Raw genomic sequence first — 19616 nt, forward strand, 5'->3', positions numbered from 1 at the left:
TTGAATTCAGGTCCTCATGTGTGCACAGTAAGTTCTCTCGCTCACTGAACCATCTACCTAGTTCCACTTTTTTCTTTTTCGTTTCTCCACTGTCCAGACTTGCTGGTCATCAAGCCTCAGGGATCTGCCTGTTTCTTCCTCTGTGGTACTGGGATTGTACCACCACATTTGGGTTTTTAAAATGGAATCTAGGGATTGAACTCGGGTCCTCATACGTATGTGGCAACAAGCCCTTTATCCATTGAACTATCTCCCCAGCACCAAGCTTACTTTTTTTGTTTGTTTGTTTTTTTCAAGTCAGGGTTTTCTGTGTAACCCTGGCTGTTCTGGAAATCGCTTTGTAGACCAGGCTGGCCTCGAACTCACAGAGATCTGCCTGCCTCTGCCTCCTGAGTGCTGGGATTAAAGATGACGTACACCATCACCTCCAGTTCCTCAAGCTTGCTCTGAAAACTGGATGCTATGTGCATATTGTTTCCCAAACACATGGCCCCCTCTCCTCCAATTTCCACACTTTCTTGAAGTCGAGTCTCTTTGCCATCTTGAGTACTTTACCAGAAGATGAATACAATTGAATACAAACTGAAGCAATTTTGTTTTTTTCAGAATTCAACCATTAAAGAATTCTTTTGTAAAACCATTTAGGTCTATCACCTTTTCAGAGTCGTGGTTCCTTTAATTTTAATGGACTATTTTCCCACTTCGTTTTGTTTTTTGGAGGTGCCCGAGGAGCACTGACAGCTAACCTTCCCTGTGCTTCTGAGTGGCCTTTGTTTCAGTGTGATCGATCACATCTAACTCAGAAACGCTATCCCCCAATACGGGAGATGAGAAAATGGGGAGTTTAAAGAAACCCCGTGCTAACACCACAATGAAATACAGGTGTGGGCAGAACCTCAGGAGGTGAGGCCTTGTCTGGAATGTGGTCAGGTGGAAATGATGCCAGGAAGCTGCAAGACCTGAGTGGCTGATTAGAAAACGGTACCATGACTGCAAGCCAAAGTCAGGTATTGATATGGGAGAGATCCAACAGAAGCACTATGATGGAGGATGGAAGCTGGTCCAAAGGTAGTGGAGAGCAGGGTTTCCTGGCAGGCAATACTGGTAAAGCCTTGGCTTGCATGCAGCCACGCCATCCTCGGAGGGGGGGGTAAGTAAGACCTTGTGCACTGGAGGAGAGGGACTGTGTCCTTTCTAACCTTGTAGTTCACCGCCACGCCTCAGGGTGGCGCTGTACGCAGCCAGGCCGTTATCCAGGCCGTTGGCGCGCAGGTGCTCTCTAGCCCTCGCGAGGCCTGTGCGCAGGCGCAGGGTGAACAGCGCGGGCCGTTGACGGTGCGTGCGCGGCGCGTGCGAGGTCCTCAGCGTGGTGGTGAGGGACGCGAGCTGTGGCCCCAGAGAGCTGTGTGGTGTAAAGGAGAAGGACAAGGAGGCGTCGGCGGGATGCTGGAGGTCCTGGTGCTAAAGGTGAGGCGCACCGGCCACCTCCCTCGAGGCGCCGCCCCACGTGCGGCTGCCATCTTGGGGTCCCCGAAGCCCAGCTGCCGAGGCTCGCTTCGGAGGGACACAGTTGCACACCCTGGTAACGTAGGCTGCAGAGGCGATGGCGAAGGCGAATAGCCGTCAACTATCCAGTATTAGGAACTGGGTTCTCAGTGGAGCATGAAGGGAAAATCACAGTGAGTTCCGGGCCAGCCTCGGCTACATCCTGAGAACTTAGTTCACAGAACCACCTCCCAAAAATTAAATATTCATTGATGAACTGATCTGTTACAATTAAATTTATTATGTAAAATTTGCCCTTGTGACCTTGGTACAGTCATTTAATCTAACATATTTGTGTTACCTGTGAGAGTGCAAGTGCAGATGCAGAGGTCAAAGGACACCTGACCTGAAGGTTGACCTGAAGTCAAGCCTGCTGGCAAGTACCTTTTACTGGATCGGCTTACAGGCTCTTCTTCTTCTTTTCTTTTCTTTCCTTTCCTTTTCTTTCTTTCTTTCTTTTCTTTTCTTTTCTTCTTCTCCCCTCCCCCCCTCCCCCCTCCCCTCCCCCCTCCCCTCCCCCCTCCCCCCTCCCCTCCCCCCCTCCCCTCTTCTTTTCTTTTCAAGACAGGGTTTCTCTATGTAGTTTGGTGCCTGTCCTGGATCTCACTCTGTAGATCAGGCTGGCCTCGAACTCACAGAGATCCACCTGGCTCTGCCTCCCAAGTGCTGGGATTAAAGGCGTGCACCACCACCACCCGGCCCCTGCTTATTTTAATTAATTTATTTATTTTAGGGTCTCAATTTTGTAACCCTGATTTGCTTGGTACTCCTTATGTAGACCAAGATGGCCTTGAACTTACAGAGATCCACCTGTGTTTGGCCCTCCAGTGCTGGCATCAAAGTCATGCACTCCGACACCCAGCCATCATTAAAAATGTATTTTTTATTCTGTGTCTGTGTCTGTATATGTGCACTTGAGTGCAGGTACCCTCAGAGCTGTAGTTCCAAGCAGTTGTGAGTTGCCCGATATGGGTGATAGGAATGGATGAGAACTGAATTCAGGTCCTCTGCAAGAGCAAGCAACCAGTGGCTCCTAACCAGAGCCATCTACAGCCCACCAGGCATCTTTTCACAGGATGATTGGCCGCCACCTGTTCATTGGGAAAATGCCATTTCAGGTCGTCGGTCCTTTTTTTTTTTTTTTTTTTTTTTGAGTGGTTCAGGTTTATGGTGTGGTTGTTGAGTCTTAGAAGCTCTCTTTACATTCTGAATATCAGTCTCTTACCTGAAAAGCATTTGCAAAAATTTTCTCCCCTTGTATGGTGCACTGGTTACTTACATTTGATATAACCTAGAGTCATCTGGGAAGAGTGTCTCAATTAGGAATTACCTAGGTCAGGTTGGCCTGTGGATGTGTGTGTGTGATTGTTTTGGTTGTTAATTGATGTGGGAAGATCCAGCCCACTGCGGGCCTTGGCATTCCCTGGCCTGGCATCCTGGATTGTATAATTAGGAAAGTTAGCTGAGCATAAGCAAGCAAGGATGCAGGTGTGTGTTCTCACTCTGCTCTTGACTGGATGTGATGACCTAGCTCCCTCTTGAGTTCTGCCTGCCTTCACTTCCCTGCAGTGCCAGCCACAGAACAAGCCCTTTCTTCGCTTGCATTGTTTATCACCTCAACAGAAAGGAGACCAAGACATGTGGGTTGACTGTTTATTGATAGTCTTTCTGGAGGCATACAGTACACTTTTGATCAGTTCAGTAGTTTATTTTCCCTTTTGTTGATGTGTCATATCCAAGCAGCCAATGCCAAAAATAATGTGAAGCTTTTGTATTGTTTGCACCTCAGACTTAATAGTCATACATCTCACAGTTAGGACTTTGGTACATTTTGATTTAGTTTTCTTTCTTTTGTACATTTTTTGTGTGTGGGTACATTCATGTTCATCATGAGGAGGCACAAACTATAGCATATATGAGAAAGTTGTAGAGCTAATTATCTTCTTCTATGTTCACATAGGTTTCAGAGATTGAACTGAGGTTGCCAGGCTTCCCCAGCAAGTGGCTATCCCTGCTGAGCCATCTTGCCAGACCCTTGAAATAATTTTTCTATATGGTGTTAATAAGTTCTTTCCTTAGCATGAAATACTCAGTTTCCCAATAATACTTTTGGAAAGACTATCATTTCCCCATAAAATGATTTCTGACCTTTGCCAACTATTATTGGACCACATTGTAAAGGATTTCATCCTGGGCTTTTTATTCTTCTGGTCTGTATGTCTATGATTATATAATAGCACCACACTGTTTGCATTATTGTAGCTTTGTAGTAAGTTTTGAAGTCAGGTATGGATCCTTCTAGCTAGTTTGGTTTTGATACAATGTCTCCAGCTGAGACTGGCTTCTACCTCCTTCAGTACCCTGGTCCTCTCCTCCATCAGGAGTGCTGGGATTACAGGCATGCACTACCATGGTCAGTTTTTTTATGTGATGCTGGGGATTGAAACTAGGACTTCATGTATCGCTAGGTAAGCATTCTACCAACTGATCTACATCCCCAACACTTTAGCTTTGCTGTTCTTTAGAGGTTTGCTGGCTACTTAGGGTCCCTTAAAATTTTGTTTAGAAAAAAGACATTAGGATTTGATAATAAGAATTGAACCTGTAGTCAGTGTTAGCATCTTCATTTATGTCAATGTTAATTCTTCCAATCCACAAGTGTAAATGTATTTCCAGGATTTTTTTAATTACTTACTTTTATTTTATATGCAATTGGTGTTTTGCCTGCACACATGTCTGTGTGAGAGTGTCTGATCCCCTAGAACTGGAGTTATAGACAGTTGTGAGCTGCCATGTTGGTGCTGGGAATTGAACCTGGGTCCTCTGGAAGAACAGCCAGTGCTCTTAACCACTCAGCCAGCTCTCCAGCCCTGATTATTATTATTATTATTATTATTTTGATTTTTCGAGACAGGGTTTCTCTGTGTAGTTTTGCGCCTTTCCTGGAACTCACTTGGTAGCCCAGGCTGGCCTCGAACTCACAGAAATCCGTCTGCCTCTGCCTCCCGAGTGCTGGGATTAAAGGCGTGCGCCACCACTGCCCGGCTATTTTGTTTTTAAAGATAATCTCACTCAGTAGCCCGACTTGCCAAGGACTCACTATGTAGACCAGGCTGGCCTTGAACTTAATGAGATCTGTCTCCCTCCTGAGAGTGCTGGGACTAAAGACGTGTGCTCTGGCTCTTCCTGTATTCTTGTGTCTCAGTTTCTTTCATCAGTTTCAGTAGTAGTTGTAATATATTTTTATAGGATTCTTAGGATTTTCTATGTAGACAGTTATGTTCATAAAAACTGTCAAATTTATTTTCAGTCTTCCTGACAGTCTTGTCTTACAGTATTATCTAGCACACTCCAGCCAATGTTCACTAAACCACTATTAGATTTTTATTTCCTGTGTTTTACTTCCTGTCCTTGAAATAGAGATCCTATTTGTAAATACTGCTGGGTGCCGTGGCACATTCTTGTAAGCCTAGCACTCAAAAGATGGAGGCTAGCTTGGGCTATGTGAGGCTCTGTCACAAAACCGAAAACACAGCAAAGTCCCATTTCATAATTAAGCTTCTTTAGACACTGTAGCCATCGGGTCCTTAAGTTCTTGAGCGTACTGTAAGAGCTACTTTCAAGTCCTTGCCAGTTAAGCATCTAGGCAACTTGGGTGTCCTCCCTCTCTCCCTTTCTAGGATAGAGCTCTGGACCTTGAGGTATTAGGCAAGTGCCTCCCACTGAGCTGGGGGTACCCAGCCCTGGGGTCACTGCCTACTGACTTTTCTTGCCCGTGTATCATGGTTACATTCTTTATATGCCTATTAACTGGTCTTACTGGACCTTGATTTGTCCCTTCCTTGTTGTATTAAGCATGAAGGTGACTTTTTGCTATTAATTATTTGACTTCAGACTACAAAATCAGAATGACTGATGTCTTCCCCCACCCTCCGATTATTATAAAATTCTTCACACATCCAATCATGGTGGTACACACCTTTAATCCCAGCACTCAGGAGGTAGATAGAGGCAGGTAGATCTTTGTGAGTTTGAGGCCAGCCTCAAACATTGCCAGTTCCAGGCAAGTCAAGGTACATAGTGAAATCTTGTCTTTAAAAATAATAATAATATTTTTGGTTGTGAGCCTAGCCTTTAACGGTGGGAGGCAGAGGCAGGCGAATCTCTGTGAGTTCGAGGCCAGCCTGGGCTACCAAGTGAGTCCTAGGAAAGGCGCAAAGCTACACAGAGAAACCCTGCCTTGAAAAACCAAAAAAAAAAAATAATAATAATAATAGCTGGGCGGCAGTGGTGCACACCTTTAATCCCAGCACTTGGGAGGCAGCGCCAGGCAGATCTCTGTGAGTTCCAGGCCAGCCTGTGCTACAGAGCAAGATCCAGGACAGGCTCCAAAACTACACAGAGAAACCCTGTCTCAAACAACTGAAATAAGTAAATGAATAATAAAATCACACCTTCAGAAGAGTAGAAAATACTGCATCAAACTTGTACCCCTGCTCTCTGGTGTGTAGGATGCGGAGTTGTGGTGTCTTGTTGCTCTAGTCCCTCCTCTCAACAGGCAGAGGTAGAATGTGCATTTGCAAAATCAATGGTGGTTTTAATTGGTGTTTTTAATTCAAATTTAACTTTTTCCACTTTCTAGCTTATCTCTAAAAATGATACTTTGTGCAGTTTTTAATTTTTTTTTCTATGTGTGATTGGATAAGGATAGGCTCCATAGGCTCATAGATTTGATTGCTTGGTCACTGGGCATTATTTGAAAAGATCTGAAACTTCCTTGTTGGAGGAAGTGTCTCAAGAGGTGGGCTTTGAGGTTTTCAAAAGCCTAAGCCAGGCCCACTGGCTCTCTCTTCCTGCTTGTGAATCTGGATGTAGAACTCTCAGCTCCTTCTCCAGCACCATGTCTGCCTGTGTGGTACCATGCTGATAATGGACTAAACCCCTGAACTGTAAGCCAGAAACAATTAAATGCTGTCATTTTTAAGAGTTGCATACTCATAGTGTCTTCACAGCAACAGAACACTGACTGTATGTATCTGGGTTATACCGTGTGTGATGAGACGGCATTAGATCATCTGGAACTGGAGTTACAGGTGGTTTTGAGCTCCCAGGCTTGAGGTCTGGGAATGAACTCAGGTCCTTTGGAAGGGGAGCAAGTGGTTTTAGCTGCTGCTTTCTCTTCATCTCTTGTAGGTCTTGTTATTCCATTTAATTTATTCTGTGCGTGTGTGCTCGGCAGCAGGCATGTAGAGGTCAAAGGACAACTTAACAACTTGTGGAAGTTGTCTCCTACTTTTTGGGTTCCAGGGATCAAACCACTCGGGTCTTGGCGGCAGGCTGGCACCTTTATGGCCGAGCCATCTCACTGCTCTGATTGTTTTTAAATAATAATGTATAACAAGATAAATTCAGATAGCTCTGACTTTAACCTTCTACTCTACTCTTCCCTTTCCCCAGGTAATAATTTATATTTGTTTGATTTATCTGTTATCCTATCCCAGCTTTTTTTGGGGGGCTGGGGAGGGTGGTGCTGAGAGTGTAGTCCAGGGCGTTGCCCATGCTAGTTAAGTGCAATCTACCACTGAACCGTATCCCAGCCCCTCGTTGGCTTTCTTTCATTCCTCGCCCTGCCCCCATCCTCCCTCTATGTAACCCTCTATGTAACATAGTTACCCCCTGTGTAACTGTGGATGTTGTTGAACTCCCATCCTCCTCCCTCTGCCTCCTAAGTGCTGGGATTCCAGGTGTGTGCCAACTCCTCCCATTTTATGACATGCTGGAGGTGAGAGGAAAATGTCAGACATACTGGGCAAGTGCGTTACCGACTGAGCTCCATCTCCAGCCCCCATCTCTCTTTGAATGAATAATAGACTGTCAACATGCACTGCGTCCTGTGTGACTTTGACTTAACCTGACTGAGGTGAGTGAAGAAGGGATAGATACATAGACACACACACTGAAAGACTGGGATAGGGTGGGCTGTGTGCACTCTGATGGAGCAGCAACAACTATGCTCAACCAGAACCTCAGTGAGCTCATGATGTACAGCAGGAGCATGAGGGCTTAGCTGGTCCAAAAGGAGTCTTGGTATCAGAGCCTTCTGGAGTTGCAGTCACCAGGAGGAGGAAGCTGTAGTTGTTTGTTTTTATACACACTGTCACCATCCACACTCCAACCAGAGGAAGGCTTTGCTTGCTGACTCCCACGAGTCTGAGGCATTGGTGTCCATGACGTGCCTGTGCCCATGTCAACAATACACATACTTAGGACTTGATCTGCTCCTTACAGACTCACTCAGAGCTTCCTTGGCTTCCCACACTTACGTTATTTTATTTTGTTTTTGTTTTTTGTTTGTTTTGTTTTAAGACAGAATCTATCTTACATATAGCCCTGGCTGTCCTGGAACTCGCTCTGTAGACTGGGTTGGCCTAAAACTCACAGAGATCCACCTGCCTCTGCCTCTGCCTCCTGAGTGCTGGAATTAAAGGCATGCGCCACCACTCCCAGCAGATTTTTTTTCTTTCTTAAAAAAATGGTTATAAATACTGTCCATGGCTTGCTTATGTATATCATGTATATTTTGAAATATTGGAGATCAAGGGCATCTGTTTGCCTTTCCGGGGTGGGGGCGTGGGGGTAGAATTTGAAACAGGAGTTAGACCCATATTCTAGACTGGTTTTGAACTTGTTATCCCCCTGCCTCAGCCTCCTGAGTACTACTATTTTACACATGTGCTGCCATGCTTAGTATCCTGTTTGGTTTTGAATTGTGCACATAATTAAGAATTGCTTGCCTATGCTTGTTTATGTGTTTGGGGATTTTATCTTCAGTCTGACCTTTTTTGTTTTTGTTGCCTGTTTTTGTTTTTATATTTTTTTTTGTTTGTTTGTTTTTCAAGACAGGGTGTCATTATATAGCTCTGGCTGTTTTGGAACCCGTTGTGTAGACCAGGCTGGCATCAAACTCACATAGATGTACCACCATATCTTCTTCAATCTGACCATTTAAGACAAAAGTGCTTGTCAAGGATTTGTTAGATCCCTTAACGTTAGAAATAGTTACTGTGACATAAGGTTTTATATCACATGACTACTTCTAAATCATACATTGTTCTGTCTTCTTAAATATTTACAGATTGAAGATCCAGGTTGCTTCTGGGTAATTATAAAAGGATGTAGTCATTTTTTAGAACAAGAAGTCGACTATCAAAAACTAAACAGTGCCATGAATGACTTCTATAACAGCATGTGTCAAGACATAGAAATAAAGCCATTAATGCTGGAAGAAGGGCAGGTATGTGCCTTCTTATGTTGTCATTAGGCCTAAATGTGCTTCGATGTCGGTGTTTAAAACAGCACTCAAAATGCAAAGCGTTCTCCCTCCCCCTAGATGGTGAAAGCCTTGGGACAGTCAGCAGCTCCTGTCATCGCCTGGTGCTAGTTTACTTTGCCCAAGCTAGAACCTAGTCTTGGAAGAGGATGGTTGGGCAAGGTTCTCCAACCGTGGGGGCTCCAGGGTCAAACTCCATTGGCCCTGCAGCAGGAACCTTCACTGGCAGAGCTATCTCCCTGCCTGACTGTAAAAGCACATGGTCTGTCTTCCTGGGGCTGGGAGCCAGAATATTCTAGACCCAATGTATACATGAAGAGTCTTCAGCAAACAGGACGTGGGATTCTAGTTAGTGCTGGTGCCTCTTTTTTTTTCTTTTCTTTTTCTTTTTTCTTTCTTTTTTTATTTTTTTTTATTTCTTATTTATTTTTTATTTTTTTGGTTATTGTTGTTATTCAGGCTTTGGGCAACTTGTGTTATTTTATTCTATTTGTTCCATGTCGTGGCCCCTCTGTGTTTTTACAACATAAACTCCATCGTCCACAGTCTCTTGTCAGGCCTTTTTCAGGAGAGTGGGCTTTTACAAGAGTGTGATAGGAAGAGATTTATAAGCTTGTTTTGAGAAAAAAACTAGAAAATATTTGTGTCCCCCCCCCCCATTATCACTATAACATGATGTTATAACACTAAATGTTAGCTTGAAAAATGAAAGTAGTCAGCTGGTCTTGTAAGGTGTGTGTGCATGTGCAGATGTCTGTGTATTTCAGATGCCTGTTTACTCTTAAACCCTCCCCTTTGTCCTCTATTTCGTGTAGACTGATAGCATAGTGAAATGTTTAAATAGATTTGATCTCTCTTTCCCTCAGTAATAGTTATGCCATGAACTTTCTGTTGTATTAATTTGGGAGATAAGGCTATGTTGGGAGGTTGCCTGTGGATTGAGATTGCGACAGCCTGGTCTCACCCTTGACATTACCATCAGTGGTCTACTTAATGGTCTCTCCATTCAGTAGTGGCTACCATTGCCTAGATCAGCTCTTTGATTTGTGTTTTTGACAGAAGATTTTTCTCAGTCCCTCTGCATTCCGAGTTAGGATTCATAAATCCAAAAGTAGAATTTTCCCTCCTTTGTTAACTAATAAATTATGAGATCGTTAGCTGGGTGTGTTTCCCTCCTTTGTTAACTAATAAATTATGAGATAGTTGGCTGGGTGTGTTTCCCTCCTTTGTTAACTAATAAAGTATGAGATAGTTGGCTGGGTGTGTTTCCCTCCTTTGTTAACTAATAAAGTATGAGATAGTTGGCTGGGTGTGGTGGCACTTGGGGGAGGCAGAGGCAGGTGGATCTCTGTGAGGTCCAGGCAAGAGAGCCAGGGCTCTGTAGAGATACCCAGTCTCAACAACAACAACCAAAACAGAAAATAAATAATTTGTAGTGTAAACACTTAAGAATGATTTTTTTTTAAATTTATGTATGAGTGCTGTATCTGCACATACAACTTTATGCCAGAAGAGAGCACCGGATCTCATTACAGATGGTTGTGAGCCACTATGTGGATGCTGGGAATTGAACTCAGGACCTCTGGAAGAGCAGCCAGTGCTCTTAACCACTGAGCCATCTCTCCAGCCCTCTTAAGAATGATTCTTATTCTTACAATTTTTCATCTTAGTGATTGATGCCCAGTTATCCAGTATTCAGAGTCTTCTCTGTTTATTTACTTAATTTTTCTTTTGTACTAGTGATGGAACCCAGAGCTTCATGCAGGCCTCTGAACTGTACCACAGCCCCTTTGCACTTGAAAGTACCATTTTCATCTTTGTGACTTTCTTTTTCAAAAGCTACTGTGTCAGATGCCCTTAATCCAGGGGCTTGGTGCTGCTTCCCCAGAAGGAGCATCTTTCGTAAGCTGCTTTTCTGCACGTGGCTGACAAAAGATAGGGTATCAGGCAGCATGCAAGAGTGCAGTTTGCATGGCTCAAGACCATGGTAACTTTACAGCATCCTGGGCATTTCATATCCATGAGATAGGAATGGGAGCCCTGCCAGGCACTGCTTCTTGTGTTCCCTCTTTGTCTCTTGAAGAGGCATGAAGGAGAAGGCATTTTGTTTGTTTGTTTGTTTGTTTTTGTTTTTGGAGCTGAGGATCAAACCCAGGGCCTTGAGCTAAATCCCCAACCCCGAGAAGGCATGTTTTTATAGGGAGGTTGTCACTACCAGAAAGGTGTGTGTTTTGAATAGTAGGGATTGAAGCCGCGTTTCTGCATATAGATTCACTAACGAGCTACATCCTGTTCATTATGTGTAATCAGTGTTATACTTGATAGACTGCTGTAGAATAAGAATTTCAAAATATGCTGAGTGAGGATGTTAACTGTGCAATATACCCCACAGGTGTCTTTGATTTTGGCATTCAATAGAAGTTGCCCTCATTCTTTGCCAGAATTCTCTCCAGCTGTAAAGTTCTTGTGGAATGGCTGCACTGTATTTTCCAACTTCAGTTTGCAGGGTGGCCTTATAAAAGCCTGTGGTCAGCACATGGTTGGCCTGGGTGTAGATTGCCAGTCAAGTGGGACTGCCTGCGGCCTGGTGGGGCCTTGTGGTCCAGTAAGGATCATCATGGTGGTTCCTTTAAGAGCAGCTGCAGGCATTCAGTTTTTGAAGACTTAGTGTGTGGCAGGCAGTGTTATCAGGCCTGCCAGCAGTCAGCTGGGTAGCTGGGCAGAGGCGTGCGGATTGAAGAGACAATGAAGAGGACAGAAGAGAGTCGAGAGGTCTGCCGGTCAGTGCCTCACGGCCCCGAGTTTATTTCACAGCCAGTTTATACACATTTTGAAGGACAGAGGTAGAACAATGCACAGCACAGGCATTCAACCGCTATCTATCCTGCCTTGCGTCAAGGAGCAGGCAGTTTCATTTTCTATCTCAATGTACCTCCAGCTGGCATCAGCAGCCTGTGTCTAGTTAGATAGTGTGTTCCTTCCTGTGGGCTAATCAGGACTTTCTCACAGCCCTGGAGCAAGCAAGCTTAAATTCTATTGACTATGAATAGACTTCAGATTCAAACTGGGAAACTGAGTCAGTTATGGGCTCCCACACAATGTATATTGCCCAAACAAACCCCAGAAGAAAAAGTTCATACGGTCGTAAAACCAGAAACTGTTTATGCCAGACAAAAAATAGATATTCAAGTGTGTGAGGCCGTGGGGAAAAGGAACCAGGGGTGGAAGTTTCTGACGTCCATTGTTCATTTTGTTCTCTGACTAAAGAGAACAGTGCATTTTAACTTGCATGTTGTAGAGACAACCTGGTTAAGGAGCTACCCTGCTAAGACTGTTAGAGATCTGAGTTACTGCAGAACGTAATTTACAAAGACACTGCAACAATAATAAAGTAACATCACCATGACAGTATACTATAATAAAAATTTGCTCTAGGGCTATTTTTAGGTGAAATGAAGGTTATTTGAACCAAGTACTGCAGTCCTGTGACAGCTGGCCTGATGTCCAAGACAGGATGACTTGTGAGTGATTAAGAGACCGGTACTGTTTAAATAGTATGTGCTAGGCAAGTGAGCAAGTCGTGTTCCTAGGCTCAATGAAGCAAGATGGTGTAAGAATTCCTTATGCGACTTGGAGCAGACGATAAGTAAAGTTATGAATTGTTTGCTTCTGGAACTTTCTTTTATCTTTTCAGATTATAGCTAACTGTGAGCGATGAAAGGGAACTGCTATAGTAAGAAAACATTCCCTGAACTTCTGTCCTCGGGCAGTGATCCCTGTAGCTCTTGCCTGTGATGAGCTGAGGGACTTCTGACGTCTCGTGTGTGACTGGAGATTTGTTTTCATTTGCAGGTGTGTGTGGTATACTGTCAGGAGCTGAAGTGCTGGTGCCGGGCTGTGATTAAGTCCATCATCTCTTCCGCAGACCATTATCTGGCAGAGTGTTTCCTTGTGGATTTTGCCAAGTATATTCCAGTAAAATCTAAAAAGTACATATGTGTTCATTTTGCCTTATATGCCTTAAGGAGACAAATGCCAGTTTTAAAGGAAAATGTCAATAAAGGAAGCACATTTAATTCTTGTTCTTAAAAAATTATGTGTTTTAATCATGTGTACATGTGTACTGTGTGTGTGTCTGTGTGTGTGGCAGAAGTGGCAGAAGACCATTGGATCCTTGGCACTGGAGTTAAGGCAGTTATGAGCCACCTGATGTGGGTGGATAGGACCAAATTCAGGACCTCTGCCATAGCAGCTTATGTTCTTAACTGCTAAGTTATCTCTCCAACAAAACCAACGTCAATTTTTAAAGGAAGGAGGCTCGGGAGCACAAGTGGTCAGAATGGGGCTCAGAGGTGGCTTCTGTTCTGAAAGCATAAGGCAAACCTTCCTCTCTGCATCTCTTGGTGCCTCTGTCAACTGCTGTTCCCTTAGCTTGTTCATGGACACCGGAGGTCTTACAGGGAGATTTGGTTCAAGAATGATACTGCCAAGAGGTAGAAACTTTTTGTCTCTTAGAGGAGAAGGATGCAGAGAGACCACCGTTAGGGTACCCAGGACAAAGTATGCAAGCATACGTTCTTGGTTATATGGCAGGCCACAGGAACCAAATGTCCATTGGGCAGGCTGCTCCAATTCTGGGGCTGAATGTCATGGTTTACTGGAACTAATAGGCCAGTTTTTGTATTTGTGCCAACCTTTCCAGTTTCCTTCCCAGAATAAAAGTGGTCAGTTAAGTATATATGAGGACCCTTCTTCCCGTGGATAAGGCACTGTACAAAGTAGACTGCAGTTACTTCAGACATGTGGCAAATGGGACATTAGGGTTTATAGAGAGTACAGGAAGAAGCAGCTTGTGTCCACAGCTTTACAATCTCTATTTTTTTTTTAAAGGACAAAAGAATTACGTGATGAAAGAGTCCAGGAAGAAGTTCAGTACAGCCACCATTTTTCTACCCTTTCCTAGATAACAAGCCTGTGTAGTTGCCCATGGAGGGAATGGTGGGGACCCAGGAAGAGAGCCAGTTGATATTTAAATGTGATAGGTTAAAGTGACCTGTAGTTTGCCTGAAGAAAAATAGTGTAATTTATCAAATCTTAGTCCTCCAGCTCTGTGACAACATGTTCCTGTTTACAGGAACTTTTGTGTGATTCTGACACGTTGTGTGTGTTGGGGTTGATATTTAAGCCACAGTACACATACGGAGGTTAGGGGACAGTTTGCAGGGGTCAGTCCTCTTCCTTCCCTTCTGAGCCCCATGTGGCTGTCTTCAGAGGTCAGACTCAGGCAGCAGGCTTGGTGGTACCCCACCTGCCTGATTTTGGTGTTTCAAAATCTTAAATAGCAGCATGGTGATTCTGACACATGCCTGTAATCCTAGCACTTGGATATGGAAGCAGGCCTGTCGGAACTAGGTGAGACCTTATCTAAAAGAATAAAAATAAAATTTCAAATAGACTTCTTCACAGGTTCAATTGGTAGTCAAGCATTTCTCACCATTTGTAGCCTCATTAGATGTAGTTTTTGCTGTGCCATGAAATTTTAATCACATAGATTATGTATAATATGTAGTCCTTTATACATAAAACTTAAGTTGTCTTTTGCTCCATTGGGAACAGCTTATAGCCAGATGTCTCTAAGCATTGTAGCTATATCAGGAAAAGGAATAATTGTTTTCTGTATAGAGATATTAATTATATAAGTGGGCTTTAAATGAATTTATTATGTGTAATTTTTACTTATAATAGAATTATTTGTATTTTACCTTTAAGCATCCGAGTTGCAGTAGAATCCTTTATGCAGCTTCCTTATAGAGCAAAAAAATTCAGACTTTACTGTACAAAACCCGTGACATTGCACATTGACTTCTGTGAAGACACTGCTGAAATTGTGTAAGTACAGCTTTTTTTTTTTTGGAAAGCTTTAAATATTCGCACCCTTTTTATTTTGTATGTGTTTCCATCATTTGTTATAAAGAGCACAATCAGAAAGTAAAGTGTAGTTAATTAAAAGTTGATTCCACTTGCATGCAGGGTTGGGCGAACAGACCTCCAATGCCATGGTATGCCATTGTGAAGTCAGTGTTCCCTCTAGATTAAATCTTTCCTGAGATGATCTGACATAAGACGACAGCCTTACTGAATAAGGGGATAGGATCTGGTGTCCTTGTTATCTTAGAAATAAAAGACAATGACCTGTCACACAAAACACTGCGGTTTTTAAATTCTCCTTCCTAGTAAGCAGCGTGGGAAATGAGATGAAAAGGCTGTGAAGTGTCCTTTTGAATGTAAGGACAATGTCTGTCTTTCTTCCTTCCTCCCTCCCTCCCTCCCTCCCTCCCTTCCTTCCTTCCCCCCCCTCTCTTTCTCTCTTTCTTTCATTCTCCCTCCCTCCCTTCCTCCCTTTCTCTCTCTCTCTCTCTCTCTCTCTCTCTCTCTCTCTCTCTCTCTCTCTCTCTCTCTCTTTCTTTCTTTCTTCCAACAAAATGAGTAAAATAGCTGTTCTAATGTACAGGTTTTGTATGTGGGGGCTCTCCAGTTACTTTCCTGTTTCTTTTTATTTTGAGTAGATTTGTATACTACTTAGGTTCATTTGCCAGCAAGGTGAAGTTGCTTTACTTCTATGAATTTTTTTTTAAATTTTTTTTGTTTTTCGAGACAGGGTTTCTCTGTGTAGCTTTGCAGCCTGTCCTGGAACTCATTCTGTAGCCCAGGCTGGCCTCAAACTCACAGAGATCCACCTGCCTCTGCCTCCCAAGTGCTGAGATTAGAGTGTGCCACCACCACCCCGGTTACTTTTATGAATTTTTTCTAAAATTAAAAACAGGGAAATCTGATGGTTGTGATAACGAAAAAAGTATAATAAGCTGGGTGTGGTGGTGTCTGCCTGTAATTCACATACCCGAGGCTGATGTGAGAGGACGGACTGCTTGTTGCCTTGGTGGTGCTGTGAGATTTGGTCTCAAAAACAAGCAGAAACAATACAAAACCTAAGTTCTGATAACTGCAGTAGTGAAAGTGAGTATTTTCCATTTTCATCTTTTTTTCTTGTGAGAAATTTATAATGAGACTTCATTACCAAATTTTTTCCCAAGTGTTTACCTAACATAATCCAAACTGCTTTGAAAATGACCAAGCCTCCCTGAATGATATTTCCCCCCTTTTACTGAAAATGTTTTTTTTCTCACATAATACATCCTGATTACGGTTTCTCAGTTCTTTCCCTCATCTCCTCCTGTCCCAGTCCACTCTCTATTTCTCATTAGAAAACAGGACTTTGAGAGCTAATAATAAATATATAACAAAATAAAATAGAATAAGATAAAACAAAAACTGCCACATCAGAGTTGGACAGGACAAACCAAGAGAAGGAAAAGAGCCCAGGAGAAGGCACGGGAAGCAGAGGCTTGCTTGTTCCCACACTCAGGAATCCCAAAAAATCCTTAAGCTGGAAGCCATAATGTATATGCAAGGGACCTGGTGCAGACCCACGCAGGCTGTCTGCATGCTGCCTTCGTCTCTTGAGTTCATATGTACATTGGTCATGGTGACTTAGAGGGCCTTATTTTCTTGGTGTCCTCCATCCCCTCTGGCTCTTTACCCTCTTTCTGCCTCCTCTTCCTCGGGGTCCCCTGAGCTTTCAGGGGAGGGATTTGATAGTCATCCCATTTAGGGCTGAGTGTTCCAAGGTCTGCCACTTTCTGCTTCTATGGCTGTGGGTTACTATTTGTTCCATCTGCTGCAGAAAGAAGCTTCTCTGGTGGCCAGCCAAGGCACTGATCTATGTGTTGTTGTTTGTTTTTCTTTTTGGGGGGACCCACCGCCCAGCTCCCAAGTAAATCATAAATGGAGGATTATTATTACTTATAAATGCCCGGCCTTAGCTTGGCTTGTTTCTTGCAAGTTTCCTTACCTGCTGGACCTGGTTCATCTTCGACAGCCCACTGTTGTTGTTTTCTTTTTGCTCTTTTGGGGGGCTGCCACCCAGCTCCCAAATAAATCACAGAGATGAATCTTACTTATGAATGCCCAGGCTTAGCTTGGCTTAGTTTCTAACCAGCTTTTCTTAACTTATATTTTCTGTCTACCTTTTGCCTCTAGGCTTTTTTACTTATGTAAATCTTACTTTTACTCCGTGGCTTGCTGTGTAGCTGGGTGGCTGGCCCCTGATGTACTCCTCCTTCTCTGGCTACTTCTTTGATCTTTTTTCCTCCCAGATTTCTCCCTCTATGTATCCTCTCTATCTGCCAACCCCGCCTATCCTTTCTCCTGCCTTGCTATTGACCATTCAGCTCTTTACTAGACCATCAAGTGTTTTAGACAGGTACAGTAACACAGCTTCACAGAGTTAAACAAATGCAACATAAACAAAAGTAACATATTGAGGACTAGGGGTCCAGCCCCTCAATAGTCTCTGGGAAGAATCTACAACCAGCAGATAATTAATCTTTGATGAAAAGAAATGAATCTATGTACATGAAACTCCTTAGTCCATACATCTTATTATTTTTTGTCAGTTGTCTCTCTACAAGCTTCTACTCTGCTCTCATTTTTAGCTCCTTTCTTGCCTGATTTCTCTCTACATGTATCTGCTGGCCCCTCTAGGTTCTATCTAAATTCCTTCATCTTAGTTCTGCCCCTTCTAGGTTCTCATCTATCTAGTTCTTTCCCATATCAGCTTCTCTCCCATCTCTTCTCTCTCATCTTGTTCTTCCTCATCTTGTTCTTCCCCATCTGGCTCTTCCTCATCTTCCATCTTGTTCCTTTAGTATTCTCTTCAGTACTCTCGTCTAGCCCTTTAATCTAGTTTTTCCCCATCTCAGTTTGTTTCTCTCCAGTTCTTATCCATCTAGTTCTTCCATTCTCCTTTCTCTTCTCCAGCTCCTTATTCTCTCTGTCCTCTGTGTTCCTCCTCCGAAGTCTCCTAGAAATCCAGTTATAAACCCAAGCCATAGCAAGCCCCTGGTTGAGCAAGGTCACCAGGCTTGAATTCTATGGGGTCATAAAGGCAGGTAAGAATTTTCCTCAGGCAGTGACCACCAGGCTTTCTTTTACAATCCAAAATGGGAGTGGTAAAAAAGGAGGTCAACTGAGTGCTAATGACCGCTTAGTATATGAAAAAGGGGGTCTATGTGCTCAGTCTACATTCTGAGAAGTGGTTAGGTAAGAAGTTAGGGGTCTATAAAGTTAGTAAGGCTGTAAGAAAGGAGGGTCCGAGCTAAATTGTGTAAAGCTATTACTTAAGGTCCACCTGACCTAGGTGGTGTCTCCTTGTGGAATTTACCTTAAATCAGGAGACTTCTATGTAGTGGTCTGGACTTGTTATTTCTGTTAGTCCTTGAAAGTGGCTAAGGGACATATCTGATTCCAGTGCTGAAAGGGGAGAAACAGATGGGCCTGAGGGAAGGAAGCCTTTCCTGAGGCTGTTCTGCAAATACCTTGAATGTTTATGTCCAGAGAGTGATCAGTCCACACTGTTAGCACTTCTTAGGGAAAAATCAATTGGGAAAACTATGAAGGCACACGTGATTTTCATAACAGAATACAGCTGATATATAACAAGCCAAATAACACCAAAAGCTCCTTGGCATTTGGCTTCCTCTGAAGTAATTCCTTGATCCCTTCAGGTAGTGGCTTTGCCATAATCAGCTGAGTTCATATAATAGATATATTCCTGCAGTAACACACCTTAAATAATATCCTACATCTATGAGTAGAGCAGATGTCATCCTGTTGATATCTTTAAACAATAACAAAGCTAGCAGTTTTTGGTTTTATCCTAGGTCCCTCAGCTATCTAGGCTCTGGTTCTTGGTCACCCAAGCACTGTCAGGTATGGGATCCATTTCATGGAGTGGGCTTTAAGTCAAATCAGATATTGTGGTTATTCCCACAAGCTTTGTGCCACTGTTACCCTAGCATAACTTGAAGGCAGGACACCATTGTAGATCCAAGGGTTTGTGTTTTCATTTCTCTTTGGTAGTGCACAGAGTACTTTCCTATCCCAAAGACACTGGAATGTTGAGGTGAAGGCACCAGCATGTAGGCACCAGCTCCACTTCTCCATGTTCAATAAGTTGTATAGATATGATCTTCAGCAATGCAGCCTTTCTGTCAGGTTGTGGAGAGCAACCTATAGTCTTGCCAACAGCCTGAGTTGTTTGAGGATTCCCATGGGACCCCTTTGACCAACAACTCAAATGTAACCCAATCCTAGTACTAGAAGCTTCATTTGGTGACAAGAGATGGCTAGTTGGGACCTTGTCTCCCCTATTACTTGATGATTTCATTTAGATCACCTTTATTATATGTATATATTTTAGGTTTTTGCTTTATTATGTTTCCATACTACTATTAAAGGGCCCTTAATTCTAGCTGTTTCTCACCACTTGATCCTTCCATTCCAGCCCCCACATCCATCCATAACTCTATATCCCTTTCCTAAAGAGATCTATCTGTTCCAAACTTTATACCTAACTCTATGATTCTACAGACTGTAGCTTGGTTGTCATTGACTTAATAGCTAATGCCCTCATACAAATAAATACACACCATATTTGTCTTTCTGGGTCAGGGTTACTTCACTCAGGATGATTTTTTTCTAGCTTCATCCATTTACCTGCATATTTCATGATGCCGTTTTTTTTTAATTGCTAAGTAAAAATACTCCATTGTGTTATTATACCACATTTTTTTTAATGTGGTTCATTATCTGTTTCTTAATTCATTTGTCTGTTGAGGGACAT

At 43.1% G+C, this 19616-nt stretch overlaps 1 protein-coding gene across 5 annotated transcripts in view; it reads left to right on the plus strand.

The window, feature by feature from the left end:
* The first annotated feature begins 1294 nt into the window (after nucleotides 1-1294).
* Tdrd12 (tudor domain containing 12) overlaps nucleotides 1295-19616 on the plus strand; it is an 88470-nt gene continuing 70148 nt past the window's right edge. For 4 of the 5 annotated variants that reach the window (XR_013053076.1, XM_076577638.1, XM_076577627.1 and 1 more), the window contains exons 1-4: nucleotides 1295-1467; nucleotides 8681-8839; nucleotides 12728-12864; nucleotides 14645-14764. Coding sequence is in view for 4 of the 5 variants with exons in the window: in XM_076577638.1 (XP_076433753.1) it covers nucleotides 1444-1467; nucleotides 8681-8839; nucleotides 12728-12864; nucleotides 14645-14764 (440 nt within the window). In the remaining variant the exon portion in view is untranslated. Of the gene's footprint in view, nucleotides 1468-1539; nucleotides 1680-8680; nucleotides 8840-12727; nucleotides 12865-14644; nucleotides 14765-19616 lie in introns of those variants that run through there. The other variant, XM_076577634.1, reaches the window with a different exon arrangement.

This window comes from Peromyscus maniculatus, chromosome 1 (assembly GCF_049852395.1).
Source record: "Peromyscus maniculatus bairdii isolate BWxNUB_F1_BW_parent chromosome 1, HU_Pman_BW_mat_3.1, whole genome shotgun sequence".
Classification (NCBI taxonomy): Eukaryota; Metazoa; Chordata; class Mammalia; order Rodentia; family Cricetidae; genus Peromyscus; species Peromyscus maniculatus.